Source organism: Anguilla anguilla, chromosome 4, assembly GCF_013347855.1.
Source record: "Anguilla anguilla isolate fAngAng1 chromosome 4, fAngAng1.pri, whole genome shotgun sequence".
NCBI lineage: Eukaryota > Metazoa > Chordata > Actinopteri > Anguilliformes > Anguillidae > Anguilla > Anguilla anguilla.
This window is the reverse complement of record NC_049204.1, coordinates 15,878,930-15,900,622: the sequence shown is the minus strand read 5'-3', so window position 1 is coordinate 15,900,622 and position 21,693 is coordinate 15,878,930. Positions and strand designations below refer to the sequence as shown.

Genomic DNA, 21,693 nt, shown 5'->3' with positions numbered 1-21,693 from the left:
TGTCAAAATAGTACACACATCCCATGGGTGGCCTAGTCTCTTGGTCCAAAAAATCACAAGCAGACATTGAAATTTAATTGGAATCCACAACAGTATTTGCCACAAAGGTAATACTTTTTTTCAAAAAATATATTTGTTTGCATCTGTTGTAAGTATTAACAAGACATTGCAACTGATTTGATGTTATATAAGGGATCTTTCCATGTACCTACTGCATACACAGAATCACAAAGGGAAGACAAGCCCACACCCAAATGTTAACTGTATATTTAATGTAGTTCATTGCCAACATTTTGGCCTACCTCTCCTCCAGCCTTGTCCTTGATGAATTTGACTTTCTGTGTCAATGAAAAAAAACTGAATTGTTTTGTCACCTTCATAAGATGTGTGATCCATGTGCCAGAGGTGGCAATGGAAAAATTGAGAGCAAATCAAGGTAGCTACTCCATGCTTGATAAAACACAGGCATATACACTTTGTTTTCACTCCTCTTATTTGGAGTCTCAGTGTACAGTTAGGGATGCCAATGTCATTAGCATGATGCTCACAAAACCGCTGACGAGCAGTATTCAAATCAGAATGGTTGTTGAATTATTAACACAGTTGCAAAGGCACCATAAAATAATGAAATGGTCCATGGTTCACGTTTCAGATGCATGGCTATAATTTTGATTAATAAGAAAAAAGAATGTTCCAACCAGCTTAATAATGGACACAAGCACATAATATGTATAAGCGGTTGTATCTATTGTACAGTGCCCTGGAAGAGAGCTTTTTCATGTGGTGCTCTAGAAACACAGACAAAGCCACCAAAAACAAACCTCAAATATAATTTTCATACACTTTTGCTAAAATCAGATTGTTTATCAGATTAATAACATGTGAGGTTAGACTAATGTTTCAAGGAACCGTGCCAGTATTATTCCAGCTCTTTGTTGCTGTGTAGTTTTCAGTCGGGTGTGTGCTGGAAATTTTTTTTTTGTATTTTGTAAAGGGGTATTTTCTCTTATGATCATAAAATAGGCTGTTAAAATGAGAAAAAAAACTGGACTACCACTGACCCCTTTTGCATAAAACCCAATTTGAAAGCCTCCCAGTGAATTATTGTGCACAGGTCTGAAATATGATTAATTTGAGTTTAACCATACACAAGCCTGGGGCTTAACATTTCTTTTGCTGTGGGCGTTTGAGGCATGTGGAGTGTGTTCAGAAAGACAGAGAATAAAACATGCCACTGCAAGGGCAATGCTCCTTTGATCTTTTTTCTTTCTTTTTTTTCAAAGGGACCTTGTTTGAAATAGTTTGTTAAAAGTGTGTTCGAACAAGAGTTTGCTACTTCAACAGAACAAAGAATCTGGAAGCATGATTTAGGACATTGGTCAGAAGTTTTGAATTCTTTGAGAAAAATGGAAATCTCTCACATTATTTTGTTTCATATTTTGTAGTCAATAAATAATCACTGCAACATATAAGTGGAGACCATTTTTTTTTGCTGTCAGGCTTACCTAATATCTGTGGAGGCAAGATAAATCCTAGTGCTGTAGGTGCACTGTCTGAAAGACATTTTGAATTTATGCATATGATATGGGGTATATTGATATAAAATTATAACATTGAGGTGTGGGGTAAAATAGCACTAGACAGTGCTCTTTGTCCACAACATAACAACTTTTTCTGTGTGCAGTGCCTCATATGTATAGGTTGGGATGAATTAATCTGGACAGATTATGTATTGATGCTCATTTGCTGTGTAACATACCTGATGAGCTCATCCTGACCTGCATATGAAACAATATGAATTCATGACAATGTGTTTTTACACAATGTATCGCTATTTGACATGCAGGTTGGCGCACAGTGACATAGCTTTAAATTAATTATTGACGTAGTTATTTTGAAATTATGTGGCAAATCAGTATTATGACACTCCTGCCATAGTAAGCCTTCCATGCAGGTTGTGATATCAGTTGTGTCGTAACACAAACTGCAGATTGTGTCATAACAACAGTATGTCATTTTTATGAATGGACATGACACTTCATAAATTTCCTCTGGACATTTTTATAACACTGTCTAATTCAAAATATACAAATAGGAACTATTTATATGGACAACAAGAAAAGCATTTCATTATGACTGCATTTGTTGGACTGGTGTTTGCATCATTCAACCAGAGAATGTTCTGGTGCACTGTAAATGTGATATTTCGCCTTCCTTTTTAAATTGCATGAGGAGCATTTTCTGCCATTGTGACTCAAAGTCTGACTCAAAGGCCATGACTCTTAGTCACTAACAAATCCACATAAATTATAAATGCATGGAGTTATAAATGCATTGCATGAATGGACAAAATCAGCTGGGGCTTGTCAAATGTTCCACTTCCAGCAGACGGTAGCAATAACCAAATGGAAGTCTATTGTCGGCTTCACTTTTTGTAGCATGTTATTCAAAAAAGCTGATTATTAATGTGAAATAGTTTCTTTAGGAAATGAATGCCGAACAGCACATCTCAGTATTATCCTGCAGCCTGACAGGACCTGCAGGATATTCCGCATCACAAATCAACCCTCAACAGACCTTTAAACTACTTCATTCAGGTGTGGGATGATTGCAAGAATTTATCTGGTTCAAAGAGAGGAGTCCTGCACTTTCCCGTTCCTGAAAACGTTCCTGCTGAATGTTGGCAATTTGCAGGTGATCTAGGGCTATGATAAGAGCGACACAAAGTGTCTGCAGCATCTCTTGGACAGAGCCCCCAAGCTGCTGAGGCTAATCTGAACAGAAAGAGATTTCGTGATAGCCGCATGTCCCTGATTGCTCTGAGAGGCCCCCCAAGGGATGGCTCCCCTGAGCCGATTTCCCCTGATTTGATAACCGTAGACCGGTCACTGGACACCATTCAATTTCCAGTTGTTTCCACATCAACTCCAGCATCAATATACAGTACTGAGATTTTTTTTTTCCTCCTGAAATATTCCATCCAACTCTCTGTATTATTTTATATAACCGATTGTATTTAATGCAGGAAACCATACACTGATGTTAAATCTAAAAATTCAGATTTTGAAGTTCACATTACAGTATAACTTAACCTAGAACCAGAAAACAATACCGTACTGGTGGTTTCCATATATAACCATGAAGCACATCCATAAAGCATGTTTTGCCAATCCAATGTCATCTTGGATTCAGTAAAATAAATCCAAGATGACATTTTGAATTCCAAGATGCAGAGATGGCCCCTACCCTGCATGAGTCCTCCTTTGATGTACTCCTACATATTCACATTCTTGTCTTAGTTTGACAATCATTGTGGGGACAAGGCTGTTGTTACAGTTCTTCAGCAGAGGTGCTGCACTGTCAATAGCGTATTGAATTATGCAGCTGTGAAGGCACTCTACTCAGTTGTTCAATCAGCATAGTAATAAACACCACTGCTATGGAAACTAAATGCCACTGCCATGGAAACTCACCCAGCTAATTAGCAAAACAACAGAAATTGAAACTGCACTGATCTCATCAAAAACACAGAATAATACAACCCGCTAAACAACAGTGCAATAAATGAAGCAATGCATTGTCTAACATAAACAGAATAGTTGCTTTAGTAAACTATTCGGTTTATGTTGACCAGTACTTCACTCCTCAACTGATGAAAAACAGGATATATAAAAACACAAACTGTTTCCAGTTCCCTGTTTTTCACTGTAATTATTTCATTCTAATATTATCATTCATGATATTAGTACAGATCCATTTCCAAGTTTAAAAACTGTAAAATATACTTGTGGGGCAACAATGTGGAACAACAATTTCAGCCATTATTTCAAGTTGATGAGTTACCATTAGCATGCTGGATAAGTTGTGCCAGTGGTTCCCAACCATCTAAAGGAAGAGCTGGACTCCAATCTGGAGCTGGTGTGAACATATGGATGGTTTGCCATGCTGCTTATGTGCACAATGAATGAGGCATAGGTCAGGCTTAAGACAGCAGCAGAGTGAATAAACATTTGAAATATTCTGCCTTGGCAGCAGTAAATCAATTATTAAATAATGTTTCTTGAACTCAGGATCACTTTTCCATCTTTGACATCACCTTCTGAAGGAAACTAGATATGGTGAAGGACAAATGCACATTTATTGTGATAGCATGTATCAGACCTCTTCTAGTACTCGAAATGTACTGATAACTTTCACACTCAACCTAGTTGAATGTATCACCAGTTTGTATGCATCATGTTACTTTCATCACTTTCTATTTGTATAATTAAATATTAAATATTCTGCATGCGTTTTTGAAAGGGCTTTGAAAATCAGTCCTCGTTTCAAATTTCGAGTGGAAGAGGTATCGTTTACATTTGCAGGAGCTGGTGTAATGTGAACTTGATACTATGTCAAAGAACACAGCATGCACATCTATGAGCTAGCTCTCCTCTTTCATGAAAAGATAATTACAAAAATGATTGAATTATTTCATCATCAGACATTACTGAAAGAAGCGCACTGGACATAAAATAAAAAAATCGAGAAGAACACAGGAACATTAGGCATTGCATCATTGTCAGTATAGTGTTACGCCCGACAATTTGGAACTGTATCCTGACAGTGCTAACTGAGGTGGCAGCCCCATGGGTGGTACATAATTGGCTGCACCAAAGAGTCCTATTCAGCATGGTTCTTCCCATACCACCAAGCGGAAGACCTCCTGTGGTGACCTCAGTGCCTGCAGTCTGCTGTGGTTAAAAGAAACACCAGCTAGCAGGACGCACATTGGAAGGCGCGCACGTTCCTATTCTGTGCTCTCTCAAATTGACGGGGGAGGTTTCAGTGACCGGATGGGGCTATAAATATAATCGGGCATTGCTTGACTGAATAAAAAACAAACAACCAGAAAACAGAGTACATAAAAAAGAAACACAAGCTCCAAGACATTGTTATATCCTTTCTTTGTAAGAGGTATTTCATACTCCATACAGGGTTTTGTGCGCTTGCAGCCCTGCAAACAAAAACAAAAAGTAAAATTAATTGAGGGGAAAAAAAGTTTTTTTTTAAATTTATTTATTTATTTATTTTTTTTTTACTAGCAGTAGTTACTACCCTATAAGGAGCAATGGGGAGATTGTGTTTATTGATATTTTATTCAGTCTCTGATTCAGTGTCTGGGAGCCCACACTCACATCCGGTGGGGTTTTCCCCCCTGTTGACTTGGCAGCCATTTTAACTGCAGCTCCATCACACATATTATAACACAGTTCTTTTTCATCTGTACACACCTGTCGTTATGAACACATTAGCATTCTGCAGGTACTTTATGGGTAACTCAAGTTCTGCTGGCACATAGCATATGTAGTTACAGAGCACGTAGGGGAAGCCATAGCAGAACGCCAACTCAACAATCCTAATCAGACAGAGAATATTTTCCTTCCTGTTTTTGGCTTGAGCTTATATGTTCTGGTGTGTTTTTGAATTTGCTACGTACAGTAACGTCACCTGATGGAGTCACAATAAGAGGTTGATTATTTCCTTTGTGTTAGACATCAGTCCTCAGTGATATAATCATGTCTCATTAGGATGTTGCACAGTGTGCATGGCATCATTCTCTCCAGCTGTCACTTACCCTTGTAGATATTCACATAGTGTAGGCATGAAGAAATAGACTGCACTCAAGTTTTCACCTTCTCTCTGTTGGCTACTGTCCGGAGCTTGGGCTCTTGACTATCTCAAGCAGTTTGTTCAAGTACTGCCTCAAATTATGTAAATTTGTTTAAGGGAAAAATCTGCATGTGAAATTATTACAATAGTTGTTAATAATCTATAGTGAGTGCCATAATGTTTGGGACAATTACATATTTTTGTTTATCGATTTTGCTCTGTACTCCACAATTTTAGATTTGTAATTAAATAATTCACATGCACATTCTCAGCTTTCATTTAAGGGCGTTTTTATACATTTTCACCATGTAGAAATTACAGCACTTTTTATAATATTCCCCCCATTTCAGGGCGTCATAACTTTTGGGACTTATGGCATGACAGGTGTTTCTGATTAGTCAGGTGTGTTCAATTGCTTCCTTAATGCAATGAAAGTCTAGGAAGCCAGTATGAGGCCTGTGTAACAATGAGTTTATTTTATAATTAGAATGAACAGTAAGCAAACAATGAAAAATTGCTGTGGTTTTTTGCCAGATGAAGGTATAACAAATGTACTTCCAGAATTAACCACTGATAAAGTGCCACAAAATTGCACAGAGCAGAAACTTATTTTCATTTGGGATGCAACACAAAATAAGAGAGGTCAACCACAGGCAAGCTTCATTTCAACAATCCGACTGCCTCCGGTGTCTTTTCGTGCTAGGCTATTAAACCTCACAAACACGTGTGCAGTGGAAACAAGAAAAGGTAGAGTGGAAACCGTTAAAAGGTCCAATTTCCCAACAGTCCACCCTCTTCAACTCTCCTATCTCCAACTCTCTCACTGTATCCTCTTCAGTACCCAAATAACCAGCATTCTGCAAGACTGCCATTCCAGAAATGCTTACAGGAACACAGAAGGCTTTTATAGTTTCCTCTCTTCAAAATAATACAATTCCCCTTTCTTCAATAAATAAACACATGGATAAATTGCCTGAAGAACAGCTATTGTTGTGTGTGGTAGAGAAAGAAAACCAAAGGACAAATATATTTACTTTACCTTGAGAAGGAAAGAAAACAGCAGTGTCTTTAAGAACACAGAACAGTGTTTTTGATATGATAATCCCTATATGTTCTTTGTTGGGGCATTGTGCTGCTATTATTTATGAGGTAGCTTGGTTGGAAAGAAAAAAAAAACACAATGAGTGTTTGTGTATGTGTGCTTTCAATAGTTAAGTTGCAATTTACATTGCAATTACATTACAACTTTTTCTATACTCATAGCACCGTTTCTCGTTGCACCATTTACTTGAGTGCAAGGAATGCACAAGAACATCTCTCTCAAAACACATTCTTGACAAATGTTCATATAATTAAGCAATTATTTCAATAAATTTGAATAATGTATCCACCAAAGCAATCTTGTCATTGAGCATATCAATTGTATTAAATTGATATAATTTGGAAGGCACAGTCTTCTAGTCAAACAAACTCACAAGTATTTTGCCTCCAATGCCTGTTGCTCTTGGATCTCCTCTTTGCTGTCTCAAGTTCTCTTCTTTAAACAATTTCCTCCCACAGTATAGCTTACCCTCTAACCTGGCAGTCCAGGTGGACAGAGGGAAAAACTATCAGGGACAACAAAAAATGGCGAAGGCAAGGGGGACAATACACAAAATTCTTCAGATGTCTGCCAGGTAGACTGTGAAATCTTGCTGTCAAGTTCGAACAGAGTGCTTTTGCATCCTGACAGTCTCAAAATTGGAACTCTCTAAAGGAATCAATTAGGTGTTTGAACATACGCTGGGAAGGTGGTGTGTCTTCAGTGTGGGCCGTGCTTAGATTGCAGAAGACGTAGTGAAGCAGTGATGCGCATCATATAGAACCCACATTCTGGCTAAGGTGATCACAGCCCTGAGTCACCATCAAGACCACTGTCCTAGAGGGCCACTTAAGATGATGGATGTCAAGGTCATCATTGCAGACTCATTACGGTGGTTATGTCCTGTAAATAAAGTGTGTAAGGGTCATGCACAGAATGAATATTAAGCACAGGTGTTTGCCTAACAAGCCTGGGGAGGATGAGGTTTAAAATCATCCTTCATTTTATCAATGATGGAATATACAGAATCCGTTTGGATTTTTCATTTTGGAGGGCCATACACAGTTCGGCAACAAGTTCGGTTTTATTTAGGTGTTGCAATGAATATCTCCTGTGTGTGTGTGTGTGTGTGTGTGTGTTGCCATAGCAACTGATGCACTCTAAGTAATTGTCTACATTTATGAAACAGACTTGTCAATAGAATTATATTTCTGTATGTTTCTTTAGAAGTCTTTCCCTCAAAGGCAATTAGCAGAAGGTAATCCAGTTATTGAATCCAATTTATATTTCTTTTATTGTCTATTTGATTCTTTCTAGAACTGAACATTTTTGTATGGTTATATAATAGCTGCTATCAAAGGCCAGCAGAGTTATACCAATCAAAATCTAACACTGTTACAGAAGTATGCAGTCAATCACTCTTACAATGGCAAGCAACATCTATTTTTAATCCACAAGGTTACAATAAAGTAGTCCCAATGGATAAATCACAGTAATGTATTGTTTTTACAGGAGCAGCAGTAATGGCATATACATTGACATTAGGGAAATTATGACACCTTAGACTGAACACAAAATGCATGGAGTAGCATTAAATTGAGCTAGAGCTCCTATTGAGATGAGTATCTTGGCAGACAACAACCTCATTTCCAAAGCTTTCCCTGATCGCCACCTGCTAGATACAATGATACCCTTAACATGCCTACTCTATTCAATATAGACAGTTTACATAACCAATTAAGTTTCACCAAATATAAAAACTTTAATGGTTTCCATGCAATATTCTGGTAAGGTTAACTAATCTTTGCTGTAAAAATTCACTGTTTGAATAATAATTTCATTTAGAATGTTTTTCATTGATGCTTCAGCAGGCATAATGTGTATTATTTTTTCAAGGTGTTCTATTAAATTTTTGAAATTACATTTTTGACTCAAGAAAAAAAAAACTGCTGGCACACATATTAACTTCAAACTCTGGACAGTAATAAATGTAGATAAAAGTCATTCTGTGTCACATATATAGGGTAGTGGCATAAAATTAAATGTGACATATAATAGTCTATAGGACACAGCATTGTTAAATTTATCCAGACTTGCATGCAAGCACAATTTAAAATTGAGAATAATGATGCACTGCCTGGTCATTCCATCAATCTTGGGGCCCATTGAAAGAATAATAATAAAAATAATTTTTATTGCAACAGTACCGTAAAGTGTGTTTGTGTGTGTGTGTGTGGCATGCAGTTGCCCTCTCAGGCCTTTGTCTCATTATAGTTTGAATTCCTTGGAGACAGGCATCGAATCACTTGACTTATGTTTGACTTACACTATTGAATCTTCAAACACAGCTCATCTGTTTCTCACTGCATGCTCAGCCATTAGCAGGAAGAAATGGGTATTTGCATAGATCTGATGCACAGATACATATTTATTGTATTATTACTGATGTGTCCTAAAGGAATTTTTCATAAATGGATGTAATATACATATAAAGATAACTCCTGGTCATTTGCATTCCTCTGAAAATGAAAAGATTTTTGATCTTGTTTAGTCACTGTTCAGTGAAATTTAATCTTCACAACATGCTTAACAGAACTGTCTGGATTTTACTTTCAGTTGGCAGAGACTCAAAACAAATGTTGAATATACATATGTAGATAAATGCAGTTTAAATAAAAAGTCATGAAAATGAAAAGATTGAGCTATATTAAATATCAACTTTCAATTTGTTTAAAAAAATATAACTGTTTTATGCATAATTAGAACCTTGGGAAAATGTCAGGTTGGTATTTCACATGTACTTCAGCCCTCTGCCTCCAAGGGGGTGAAATGAGGAACTCAGTCTGTATCCACACTTGATATATTAATGATTTATAATGTGTATGTCCTTATTTCCATTCTGCTGCTTATGAATATCATAGAATCAATAATGGTATCTGTAATTGTAAATATCTGGAGATACAATGAGCTCCATAATGTTTGGGACAAAGAAGTATTCTTTCTTTATTTGGCTGTGTACTCCACAATTTTTTATTTGTTATCCATTTATATAAAATCTCTGTTCACTGTATATATGTGTACTTTGTAAATGTATTTTCTGACAATCAGTGGTGAATATGAGGGTATATAGGCCCTTCCCACATTATTTGTCTAGACTCTGAAGAAGATGCTCCTTGCATTGAAACATCCGTCTAAATTATGTGCTCCTGTTCTAGTTTATTAATAAAGTTGTATACATGAAACTATATATTGAATGCTCTATGTACTGAATTAATTTTTTTAATTTATTTATTTTTTTGCTCTGATGCTTCAGAGAAGGTTCCTTGGTAAGGAAATTCTTCATTGATCAAGAACTTTGTGTTTCAATTGTAATGTGGCAGGTCAGACAGGAATTCCAATTGATTTCACTGCAGACTTGTCACATGCTGCTCTTAACAAAGCCATTACGCGTTGGCATCATGTTAAACTTTAAAATCAGTTGAGACAGGTAATTACAAGAAGCAAGTCTGCAGTTGATACTATATACAGTTAAATAGAAAAGTATTGGGACGGTGACACAATTTTTATTGTTTTGGCTCAGTACTCCAGTACAGTGGATTTGAAAGAAAATAATATAATATTTAATATGAGGTTGTGCCAACTGTGAACTTTAATTTGGGGACATTTACTTGCATAGCAGGTCATGTGTAGGAATTACATCCTGTTCTATACATAGAGCATAGTCCCCCTTTTTAGGGGAGCAAAAGGGGAGTAATGGAAGAAATTAATATAATCTGAAATAAAGGTTTCATATTTAGTACATGGTTTAAAATCCATTGCATTTGATGACTGGCTGAAGTCTGCCAGCCTTAGACATTCTCAGACTCTGAGTATCTTCCTTTGTGATACTCTGCCAGACCTGTACTGTAGCCATCTTCAGCTCATGTTTGTTTCAAGGATGTTTTGCCTTCAGTCTTGTCTTCAGAAAGTGAAACGCATGTTCAGTTGGATTCAGGGCAGGTTATTGAGGCCGGTTATTGTTAAAGGACAATACAGTTTTTAATGTACTCCAACCTGGCCATTCTGTTCTTGAGGCTTACCAGTGGTTTGCATTTTGTGGAGAACCCTCTGAAGTTATGCTGTTGTAGTCATCTTTATGGTAGCCTTTGACATATCGATGTCTACATCCTGGAGAGTGTTCTTTATGTGTTTGAAAACGGCTTCTTCTTCATGGTCTTCCAGGTTCTTTGCTATTGCTGAGCTCACCAGTGCATTCTTGCTTCCTAACAATGTATCAAACAGTTTATTTCAACACAACTTCGTCCCTGATTGATTTTATTCGATTTTTTAGTCTACTTTACTGGCAAATGTACAACGTACATAATTTTCCAATAACTGGAAACAAGTCACATCAAATACAACATACCAAACAAATGCATAACTGTCAAATGAAAATAAGTTGCACATTGGCTTGATGATATAGTATTAAAAGGTAAACAAAAACAAAGATAAACACCTGCAAATAGACTGCTCTTCCAAACAGTGAATCATGTGGCTGCAAATCAATGTACTGTATAAAGCTTGCAGACATGGCATAGTTGACATGGCTTAGTTGTTGTTTGACCCAGCATTACACTGGGTGGTCTAAGCATGATCTAAGTGACTTTGACCTTGGTATAATTGTTGTTGTACCACCAGATGTGGTGGTTTCTGCATCTCTGAAACAGCTGCCCTACAGGGATTTTCATACATTACAGTCATTAGAGTTTACAGAGAATGTTGCGCAAAAAAAAACATCCACTGAGCTGCAGTTCTGTGGGTGAAAATGACAGAGGAGAATGGGCAGACTCATTCAAGAAAGGCCACTGTTTACAACAGTGGTGTGCAGAAGGGCATCTCCGAAAACACATGTCAAACCCTGAAGTAGATGGATTACTGCAGCAGAAGACCATGCCAGGTAGATGAAGAACAGGAAGATGAGGCTATACACTGTTTTGTGATCACCAAAATGAGACAATTTAAGATTGGGAAAACATTGCTTGGTCAGACAAGCCAGTGTCGTCCAGCATAATAACTTTGACTTCTGCCGCCACCATGACCTAATTTCATAAAAGTTATGGATCCATATCTTGTAAAATTATTTTCTTGAAATTAAGGACACAACTGAATCAATTTCAACATTTGTATTTATGAAATATAGAGTGTTTGTTGTATAGGCTAAGTGAAAAACGTATCATACAGCAAATAAGCAAAAAAACGTATCATACAGCAAAAAATACAAAATAATATTTTTTAAAATTCTTCCATCATAACAAATCCAGTACTCTTCTCTCTTGTGCCTTTAAACACACACTATCTCTTACCTCTTACTCACCAGATCCACAGAGAATGCACAGCTTTGGTTGTTTGTGTGAGCAGGGACCACTAACAAATTGGTTGCATTTCGCACAGTTGCCTTTAGCCTTATTCCAACTACATTTGCTGACCTGACATGTTTTCTAACTTTAGTTAAAGTCTCAGATTCAGTGAAAAACTGAATGGATGTCTGAAGTGTTATCTCCATGGAATTATAAACTTATTTCTATAACTAGAGCGCCCACAATTATTAATCTCCATATTTATCGCCACCCTTATTCAACTTTATCACATGATTGCAATTAATGAATTTTGAGAGATTGTATGTGCAAAATTAGTTTAGAAAGCTCTTGATGAAGCAATTTGTGTCAATGCGTCGGTCATTCACTCGCTGAATAGCGTGCTGGAGGAGAGAGCAAAACGTCAGCACCTGGGTACCAACACCTGCTACGTATTGTCTGGCGGGGGATTCAATATTTTTTAAATTAAGATACACAGTTATTTTAAGCCCTAATATTTAGGGAAAGTCATGGAAGGTGGAGGGTATTTCATATAGCGTTGGAGTAATTTAACTTTTGAAGTCTAAACACTCCATGGCATTGCCTCTGACCTTTCTAGAGTTAATACCAATTGAAAATGTCACATAATACCTTGCTGAACATGTGCATCCCTTTATGGCCACAGTCAAACCTTTTTTTAGCATGTGCCATGTCATAAAGCATGCATCATCATAAGCTAGTTGCACGACAGTGACTTCAGTTTACTCCAATGGCCTGCTCAGTTCCCCAGTCTCAATCCAACAGAGCACATCTGGCATAAGGAGGAACAGGAGGTCTGCAGCATGAATGTGTAGCCAAAACATCTGCATTGCATGATGCTATCAAGTCACCATGGAAGAAAATCCCTAAGGAATGTTTCTAGTACCTAATTGACTCTATGCTGCAAAGAATTCAGACTATTCTTGAGAGCAAAAGGGGGCCATAGCCAGTACATTATAGGTGACCAAATAGTGGCCATTCAGTGTATATAGAGTACATATTTAAGAATATAGTCTTTTCAATAAAGAGCATAATTTGAGTCATGCAGAAGATTTCTAGGTAGACTGGTAAGACAAATGACGAACACTTGTAGGGAAATCACAACACACAGTCATCAGAGGTACAGTTTCTCAGCTCAATAACATTTCTGCTTCATGGCATTATCAAAGAGAACAGTGAATGTGACACAGAGGTGGCTGGGAGAAGCCCTCGTCTGATTCTAATCTCTTCATCAAAAAATGACTTCAAGAGCAAGCCCCCATGGCCTTTTACCTGGCAGGCTCTCCCCTGCTTCATATTTCTTTATTCTGTGTCCTTTACTTCATCTCTTGCAATGGTATTCTTTCAGATCATATTATACCTCTTCATTAAATTGCTGTCCATGTGTTAAATGTCTAAACATTTACTAACATTCAGCCTACAAACAATTAACCAATTATCACCTTTATAAGCACTTACTCAGAGATCTGTTCTTGATCTTTTCCAGTTTGGACTTTATTCCCCCTCTTAAACAGAAACTCTCCTTTTTATCCCAAAGCTCCTCTTTTTAATTAGTTTTGGCCTCTGATTGATCCTGTAGATAACTCAATACTGTTTTCTTATATTGCTGCTCAGAGTATTAGTCATGCTTGGTACATCTCACAGCTGATTCTTCTATAAATGTTCTCTCCAGTGGCTTGCTCATTACCATCGTTATGCAGAAGCAGTGTTGTCTTTCTTTTTTGTCTTTGTGGTCTTAGTATTTTGATTAAAATGCATTTTAGTTTCAGTCATATTTTAGTAATGCATTCTCCATTCATTTTAGTCAAGACAAAAATGACCACAAACATATTTATGGGAGGAGCACGCAGTGTCCACACAGTGGTCATGGGTGTTGGACTGTCATGCAGTGTCACCATGAATAGACTGGACTATTTCAGATGCTTTTTGTAAACTACAAAATTTACTTTTTCATAGAAAATTCTGCCAAAAGATCATTGGCCAAAGAGGCTAGTATGAGTGAATGAGTTACACGCCACTGCCAAATTCTACATGCATTTGGCCTGTGGCGGGTGTTAATATCAGGCCCTGCTTGTAATATATTCATATGTGCAACAAAGCATATAAAATAAAAAAGGCATTTTCATTACGTTATTGTCTTCGTCATCTTCATCAAAAAAATTTGCCGTTGACAAAACTTGCCGTATGACTTTGTCATAATTTTAGATGATGAAAAAAATGATGTGCAGAGGTTATGTTTTGGGTGTCCTCATTTTGCGTGCGCTATTATGGTCAACCCAAAAGGGTTAAGAATTTCCCAAATTTATTCTGAAATGATTTTATCCAAAGAACGGGCCTACTTGCTGAAATATATGGTTCAAACTGGTTGAGATACTATGAAAGACACTACTTGTGTGCTCGCTGGTTTGTTTCATACTGTACATCTTAGTCACTCTTATTTCCAACTGAAAGTTATTGATACAAATTGTACATTTTGCTGTCTGCTGGAAATTCAAAGATGGATATTGCGCAGAATACAATACTAATGGCACAACCGTGCAATGCTGCTCCTGGGAATTATTTAGCTTACTCAGGTATATACCAATTCTCTCAGGCCCATTGTATGAGACCTTGTATTCAGAAATTTCTCATATTTAAAGCCAACATCATGGTGACAGCATACTCTTGGCCTAGCTCAACCACAACAAAGCTGAATTTCTTCCAATGCTTATGCTGAGAATGAGTCTAAGGAGCAGTTCAATTGTTAAAGCAATCTCAGTATGCCACATATAAGGATCGCACTGAGATGGAATCTTATTGGCAACTATCAATTGTCTCAGGCATCAATAATTATCACACTCCAGTAGTAATAGTAGTGGACTGTTGATTGCAATAGATTTGCCAAAGATTTTTTTTAAACCAATTCTAAGGACAGATTGAAATAGTCACTCACATTAGTTGGCCTGTGAAATCACTGCTACTGCTGTGTCAATGTGGAATAAGGCATTGGATTTGAAGAGCACACTTCATGCAGGTCTAGTGCTCTTGTGTGATGACAGAGAGAAACCATGCTAACTAAATCCCTCCCTCCCTGGGTGACACTGCTGCCAATTTTGTACAGCCCCACAGGGCCAACTGTTACAGTTGGCATTTGCACAGCCAGGATTCAATATCAACTGCAGGGTGTGCTACAATACTGAAAACCATTATTTTAGCAGAAAGAACCAAATGACAGAATTAACACCAACCCTTTCTAATGAAATAACTTTACAGCTATGCATTTTTTTTTTCATTTTTGGAAGAGGTACTTCTAATAATTTTGTGCCTCAGAGACCGTACATGTTGAAGGCAAACAACCTCTCTCCACCTCTCTTTATGCGGAGATACGAAGGCTCATTTCTGCTAATTCACTTCATTAAAATGGTATTTATCAGGACTTAGTGCACAGCAGAATGAGATTTCGATTGCCTTTTTAGATTACGTTAAGCAAACCAGTTAACAAATAATTAGATTTGCTTTAAGGCTTCAGACAGTATTCTCAATCTTCATTATCTTCACTTTGCAAGCAAAATGACTGAATTATTCTTTGAGTAATTAAGAAATTACATTAGTGATAGGGTCAAATGCACATCTTCAAAGTATAATCTATATATAGCAAATTCTAAATATGCAAATGTCACTAATACCAGTGCCCCACCCTCCCCCCCCTCCCCCCACCCCCCATTCAAAAAGAACATGAGGTATTTATTCATTCTAAACAGATGTGTCCCTTGCGTAAAACACCCAAATTTGCAAAAGCTTTTGAAACAGTCTGACATGGCCAGCTACATTTCGCAAAACCCACCTAGCTGACTGCAAAGCTTCAAGCTTCATCTGTCTCAGATGCTCCTTTCAAGTACACAGATCCATCCAGAATAAGAAATAAAAACACCATTGCTTCATGAGCTGTAATTTGCTTTTTTGATGATGCTGTTCACTATAGGCAAGGAAACATCTCTGCAGCAGTTCTTGTATTTTTAAATATCAGTCTTACCTTGAAAAGATAAGAAAACATCAGAATATCATTGCTCTTCTTGTCGGAAGTAATTGAATTGGCTTCATTGTTTTGAGGAACACAATGTTCTTTTTATTGTCAGCAAACTGGGAAAAAACATCAGTCACATATTTCTGCTTCTGCAAAATAAAAAAACAATTCTCTTGTAAACACTGCTGTTATTATAAACATATTCAGGAAAAAAGTTCAATAGTCAAATTCAGAAAGCATGTTTTGAAGCAAAACGTCCCACTCTTTCCCACATTGGTCTTAGAATTATTCTATTATCTATAAACGTTGAGCCCAAAGTAACTCGCTGACGTCCTTGATGTAGTGGCAACTAAGCTCTGAGTTTAATTAGAGTTTGCCATATTATCCTTGACACTAGGAGCTTTGTTGTTCACATTGATAACAGGCCTGTGATTTTCAGTTCATTTATGCTGGTTTTCTTTTTACAAGATTCACTCAAGTGCATGAACTACCTACCAAATATATTCAGAACGCACTGTTTAGCCATAAAGTTTGTTTTTAATATTCAAGTCTAAAACTAGACTTGATAGCAGAATGACTCTCAATCAACACCCTGTATCAACTTATATATGAACCAAAGAGTTATACGAGGGGGCACTGACTCAAAGAAGGTGAATTTGTTCTTGAAAAGATCACAACATTTGTCACAATGTCTGCCAATAGAAAAGCGGAATTGTTTTTTGTCAGATTGTGATCCCCTTTCCCACTAGATACAGTGTGAGGGAGATTGTAAAGCCTCTTTTACACAGTAATAGAGCAGTTACTTTCACTAGATTCATATCTGGCATACACATACTTGTTAGAAAATCTTTATCAATTTCACCCCTGTGTTTTTCTCCCCAATGTGAAGCAAGTCAGTAGTTGTGACATTTTGTGTTGTTCTGTTAAAAATGAGTGGAAGAAAAAAACATCTATGGTATACTGATCAAAGTGTACACTTTTAATGACCACTGAACTTGTTAAACTGTCGCTGTACTGACTAATCACTACAGACAAATAAAAAAATAAATGTCACTTGGAGAACAACAAAAGCAGTAAAATGCATCGCAGTATTTGGCGAATAACACTGATTCTGGCACTCATGGCCCATGTCGGATACAGTAGTCAAGGGTTAATGCACAAGGTTACCCTTTGGGTCCAACAGGTGAGGTCTTTGGTTCCCGCCAGGTTCAGCATTCATGGTCTGTGTTTCGCACATTATCTCTGGTGTTGTCATATTTATAGTTTGTCAAAACTTCCATGGATTCTCTGAGAAAATCCTATCCAGGGGGATTGATGGATAATACCTTTTGAATTTAAATAGCCTTTTTATTTGTTTTCTTGTAACAATTTCCTTCTGGCTTTCTTGGTCAAAAGCAGTTTTCTACTATCCACAGAAAGATAGTAGAAAAGAAAGAAAGATCAGTTCAGGATTTTTTTTTTTTACCTGGTTCTGTCCTGTGGAGTCCTTTTTTGTAACAATAATAGCATTAGGTTTTTTCCCCACTTATTTCAACTCCACGGTCAACATGAACTTAAAATTTGAAACAGGGCTATGAGAATATATTGCAGCCCTCAGTGTTGCCATACAGATCAGCCAGCTTCTTAAAGCGAGGCCCCCAGTCGCTAAGATAGTCGTAGTTCTGGTCGGAGTCCGTGCTCTGCGACTCCAGTGAGCTGAGGGATTCCGCCACTGAGCCGCTCCCCTCGAAGGCGTAGGTCTGCAGAGAGTCGTAGGGGGGTGCCGAGGGGTCGACGTCCGCTTCCTTCAGCCGGTCCCAAATGAACTCCCGGAAGATGACGTTGTCCGGCAGGGTCTTGTAGGCGGGCCGCGAGGAGAAGAAGGAGGTCACCTCGGGCGTTACATCCCGCCGAGCCTTGTGGTCCCGGATGACGTTGAGGTTCCGCAGGGCGACCATGTCGAAGGCCTCGGTGTCCTCCTCCCCGCCGCCCTCGTCGTCGTAACGCACGATGTTCTCCCGTATGTCCCGCTCGTCCTCAAGAATGAGGGGCTCCTTCTTCCGACGGCGCATCGTCACGATCAGCAGCACCAGAACTGCGGTGAAGGAGAGGGAAAAGCACAGCGTTAGCTTGGGACACAGATGACACACTCAAACCAGTTATCAAACACTCCAATCTCTCTCATGGACGCTGTCACAGGTGAAATACCAAGTCCAGTTCTTTAACCGTTCCACACAGCCAGTTCAAGCTCATTTTCAGGACTAATGAAATATATTACTAGTCTTATCTAAATTAAGCAATTAGTGAGTATAATGGAAACAAAGCACATTATGGCTTTCAGAGACTGAACTTGCGTTTTGCTATAATACATGGTGAAAACTGATCAGAGGGGAAATGAGAACAACGGAAAATACGTATTGTGTAAAATTTATATTAAAACCAAAAGAGCCCAAGGACACATTTATATCTCACCTGCAGAGTACTAAGGTTTATTTTAAGCTTTTCCTTTTAATCTGTTCCAATGCCACTTTCTATCAGATGCACAGAAGGGCATAAAGGCAAGGATTTCCCTTATCTAGCTTAACAGAATGTACGGCGTGAGTTTATATGAGCAGTTTTGTTTGTAAAGCCCCATACCTCCTCCATCTTGTTTTCTGAAAATGGTGAATAAGGTTTATAATTACATTAGTCATTTTTACTTTCAATAGTATTTGGTCAATGATGTTCTGAAAGTGTACTCTGTGATGATGCTAATGATGAGATGTTAATGGTTTTCTCGGAGACACAAAGATACGGTGCTCACTGTTAACATTAATTTTGGTACTTTGGTGAATTTGACTCTAATCAGCTTTAATAGGCATGACTGCAAAAAGGGCCAATTCATGATTCAATAAACATGTCAATTTGTAATGTACGTGTATGCCCATGTAGTTATCCGTCTTGCCTGTCCAAGTTATAAACTAAGAAACGCACACAAACACACAGACCTAGAACAGCCCTTGATATCCTGTGCACAAGCTGTAACTTATGGAGTGAGTCTCTCCCTTTTGCCATTCACAGAATGAGAAAAGCCCCAACAGCAAACAACAGATGCTCCAGATGGCACATACATTACCAAACTGTAAAACTGTGTTTCGGATCATTTCCATATTACTCTGCCCTGCAAACATAAGTGATCGCTTAGAGAGAACCCTAAAATCGGAACTGAAAGACAGCCTTCCGGATGCCCCGCCCATCCTTGAGGATGTATCAGGGCTGAAAATAACTTCCTGTGCATGAGCAAACAGGCAAACGCCTAATGATCCATCCATCAGCACTGGCAGAGTGAGTGTGAAATATTGCTCCATAGACCCATATTTCTCTCCTCCACCGTATACATTTTCCCCAGGCAAGGCAATGAGGGGATGCTGCAGTTCTCAACACATAATCAAGATAGGGGGCATGGGGTGGGGGGGGGGGGGTGGTTATTTACCCCTCTCCCCAGTGGTAAATTGTTGAATATACTTTTGCCAGCGATTTGGCTACCTTGTATTTTATCGCCCTCCTTGAAAACCTGGCAGCCAACTGAGTATGTCAAATTTATTAAAAACAGGAACGATTTGTCATGCTGGTTTGGTGTTGGAAATTAAAGAGGCTAAACGCTCAGCGAAAACTGCAAGGATACTTGTGCCGTTTATGTAACAGTACTTTTTCCGTGCATATTATTCTCATCGCCATGCACTCTATGCATGGCAGTGGAACGAATAAGTACAGTTCAACAATTCCTCCAGCAAGCTTCCACAATTTGCATTTATAATAAACTGGATCATTTGGCACTGGTGAAGGATTATTTTATTCTAGCCTTAATGTATGTATTAATGTAAAAAACAAAGAATGGTTTGAATATAATGGTACTTTGGTGTCATTTTGGACGCCAGTCCTTTTTTTATCCTTGCTCTCATGATTGCAGTTGGTGTACAGTCTATATATTTTGGTTTATATTCAAATTTGCTAAAATTATTTACAAAAGAATGCCCAGAGATACATCACCATGCTACTGTATTCATAAAATGAAGATGGGAACAGATTTTTTTATGTGCCTTATTCATTAAGTATTCCAAATGGCTTCATGAAGGATGAGGAACAAGTACAGAGGTTTATATGGATGACAGATCCAGTGTAAGAAGAGCATGTACCCAATTAAACTGTGAGGATGATTAGGTGGCCCAATTATGGTAAGCAGATTTGAACTTTATTTACAAAATGTACAGGGTACACATGAGTAAATGGCTGTTTTCACTACACCGCTAAGCTCTGAAATGAGATAGATGTACAAAGACAAAATGGATCAATTCAACATTATCCTCGATTTGCCGTAATTGAATTGCGAAAACAATCCATCATGCGCAATCAATCCCATTCGAGGAGAGCGTTTGGCGGTGCCCTAGTCTCACGTTTGTCATTAAAATGAACCACCACTGCCAAATCAGCCCCTGCTGCTCCCTCTCACTCTATCCGCTCCCTCCCTCACTCTGTCCGCTCCCTCTATTCTTGTCAAACATGGATTTTAACAACTGCGGGCTGGTGAGGGAGTTGGACTCTTCCATATGCCCTACAGCAAAGTCTTTTTGGTCATTTCTATCTCTGTGCAGCTGGCTCTGCTGTAAATATGGAAGATTGTGGCCTGGTATTCCAGGCATGTCTGCTCCAGGGACAGTGCTACACCTTTTTTTGGATGTGCACATATTGAGATTACAGTTTACATTAGTGTTTAAGGTTCAGGGCCTGGAATAGGGCTAGAGATAGGGCTGAGCATAAAATTTAATTTATCGTTATTGTGAGGAAGCGCGTTCCCGCTTTCCTCACAGAACAGACAGGTCACATGCGCCACTGTTCCAGCAAAACAAGGCATGCGCACACCAAACAGGAAAGGGAAGTGCTGCAAACAAGAAAGTCCTGGGTTCAAATCCTGGCCAAGGCCTTCCTGTGTGGAGTTTGCATGTTTTCCCTGTGTTCGCCTGAGTTTCCTCTACATACTTCAGTTTCCTGCGATAGATTAGGTGTATTCCTGCCTCTCACCCAATGCATGCTGGGATAGGCTCCAGCACCCCCCGTGACCCTGAAAAGGATAAGCAGGTATAGCTAATGGATGGATGGATGGATGTAATGTGCTGGCATTCCATGGGAAAACGTTCTTAGCGTGGTCGGGTTTTGTGTGGCTGTACTTTAGTGATGAATTGCTGCCTATTGGCGATTGTTTAAAAAGTTATAAGAACAAAATTTTAAATTACATTTATTTATGATGTTGCATGCACCTACAATAATAAACTTAAAAATAACCATATGGTAAATGGACTGCATTTATATAGCGCATTTTTATCCAAAGCGCTTTACAATTGTTGCCTCTCATTCACCAGACCAGTTAGGGGTTAGGTGTCTTGCTCAGGGACACTCTGACACGCCCAGGGCAGGGATTGAACCCGCAACCCTCCGACTGCCAGACAACCGCTCTTACCTCCTGAGCTATGTCGCCCCCATATGTACAACTAACAAGGCGAGATGACTTTATATTTTTTGGTTATTCTTCTTTAATACCGTTTTTAGATGCGCAGCAGGCAAGCAGTGGA

The 21,693-nt window shown here is 38.4% G+C and overlaps 1 protein-coding gene across 1 annotated transcript in view; it reads right to left on the bottom strand.

Annotated features, from left to right (window-relative positions):
* Positions 1-15,976: 15,976 nt before the first annotated feature.
* LOC118224656 (cadherin-7-like) overlaps positions 15,977-21,693 on the bottom strand; it is a 92,187-nt gene continuing 86,470 nt past the window's right edge. The window contains exon 13 of the mRNA XM_035412261.1: positions 15,977-18,182. Within this exon, the coding sequence (XP_035268152.1) occupies positions 17,680-18,182 (503 nt within the window). The 3' untranslated portion in view covers positions 15,977-17,679. The remainder of the gene's footprint in view (positions 18,183-21,693) is intronic.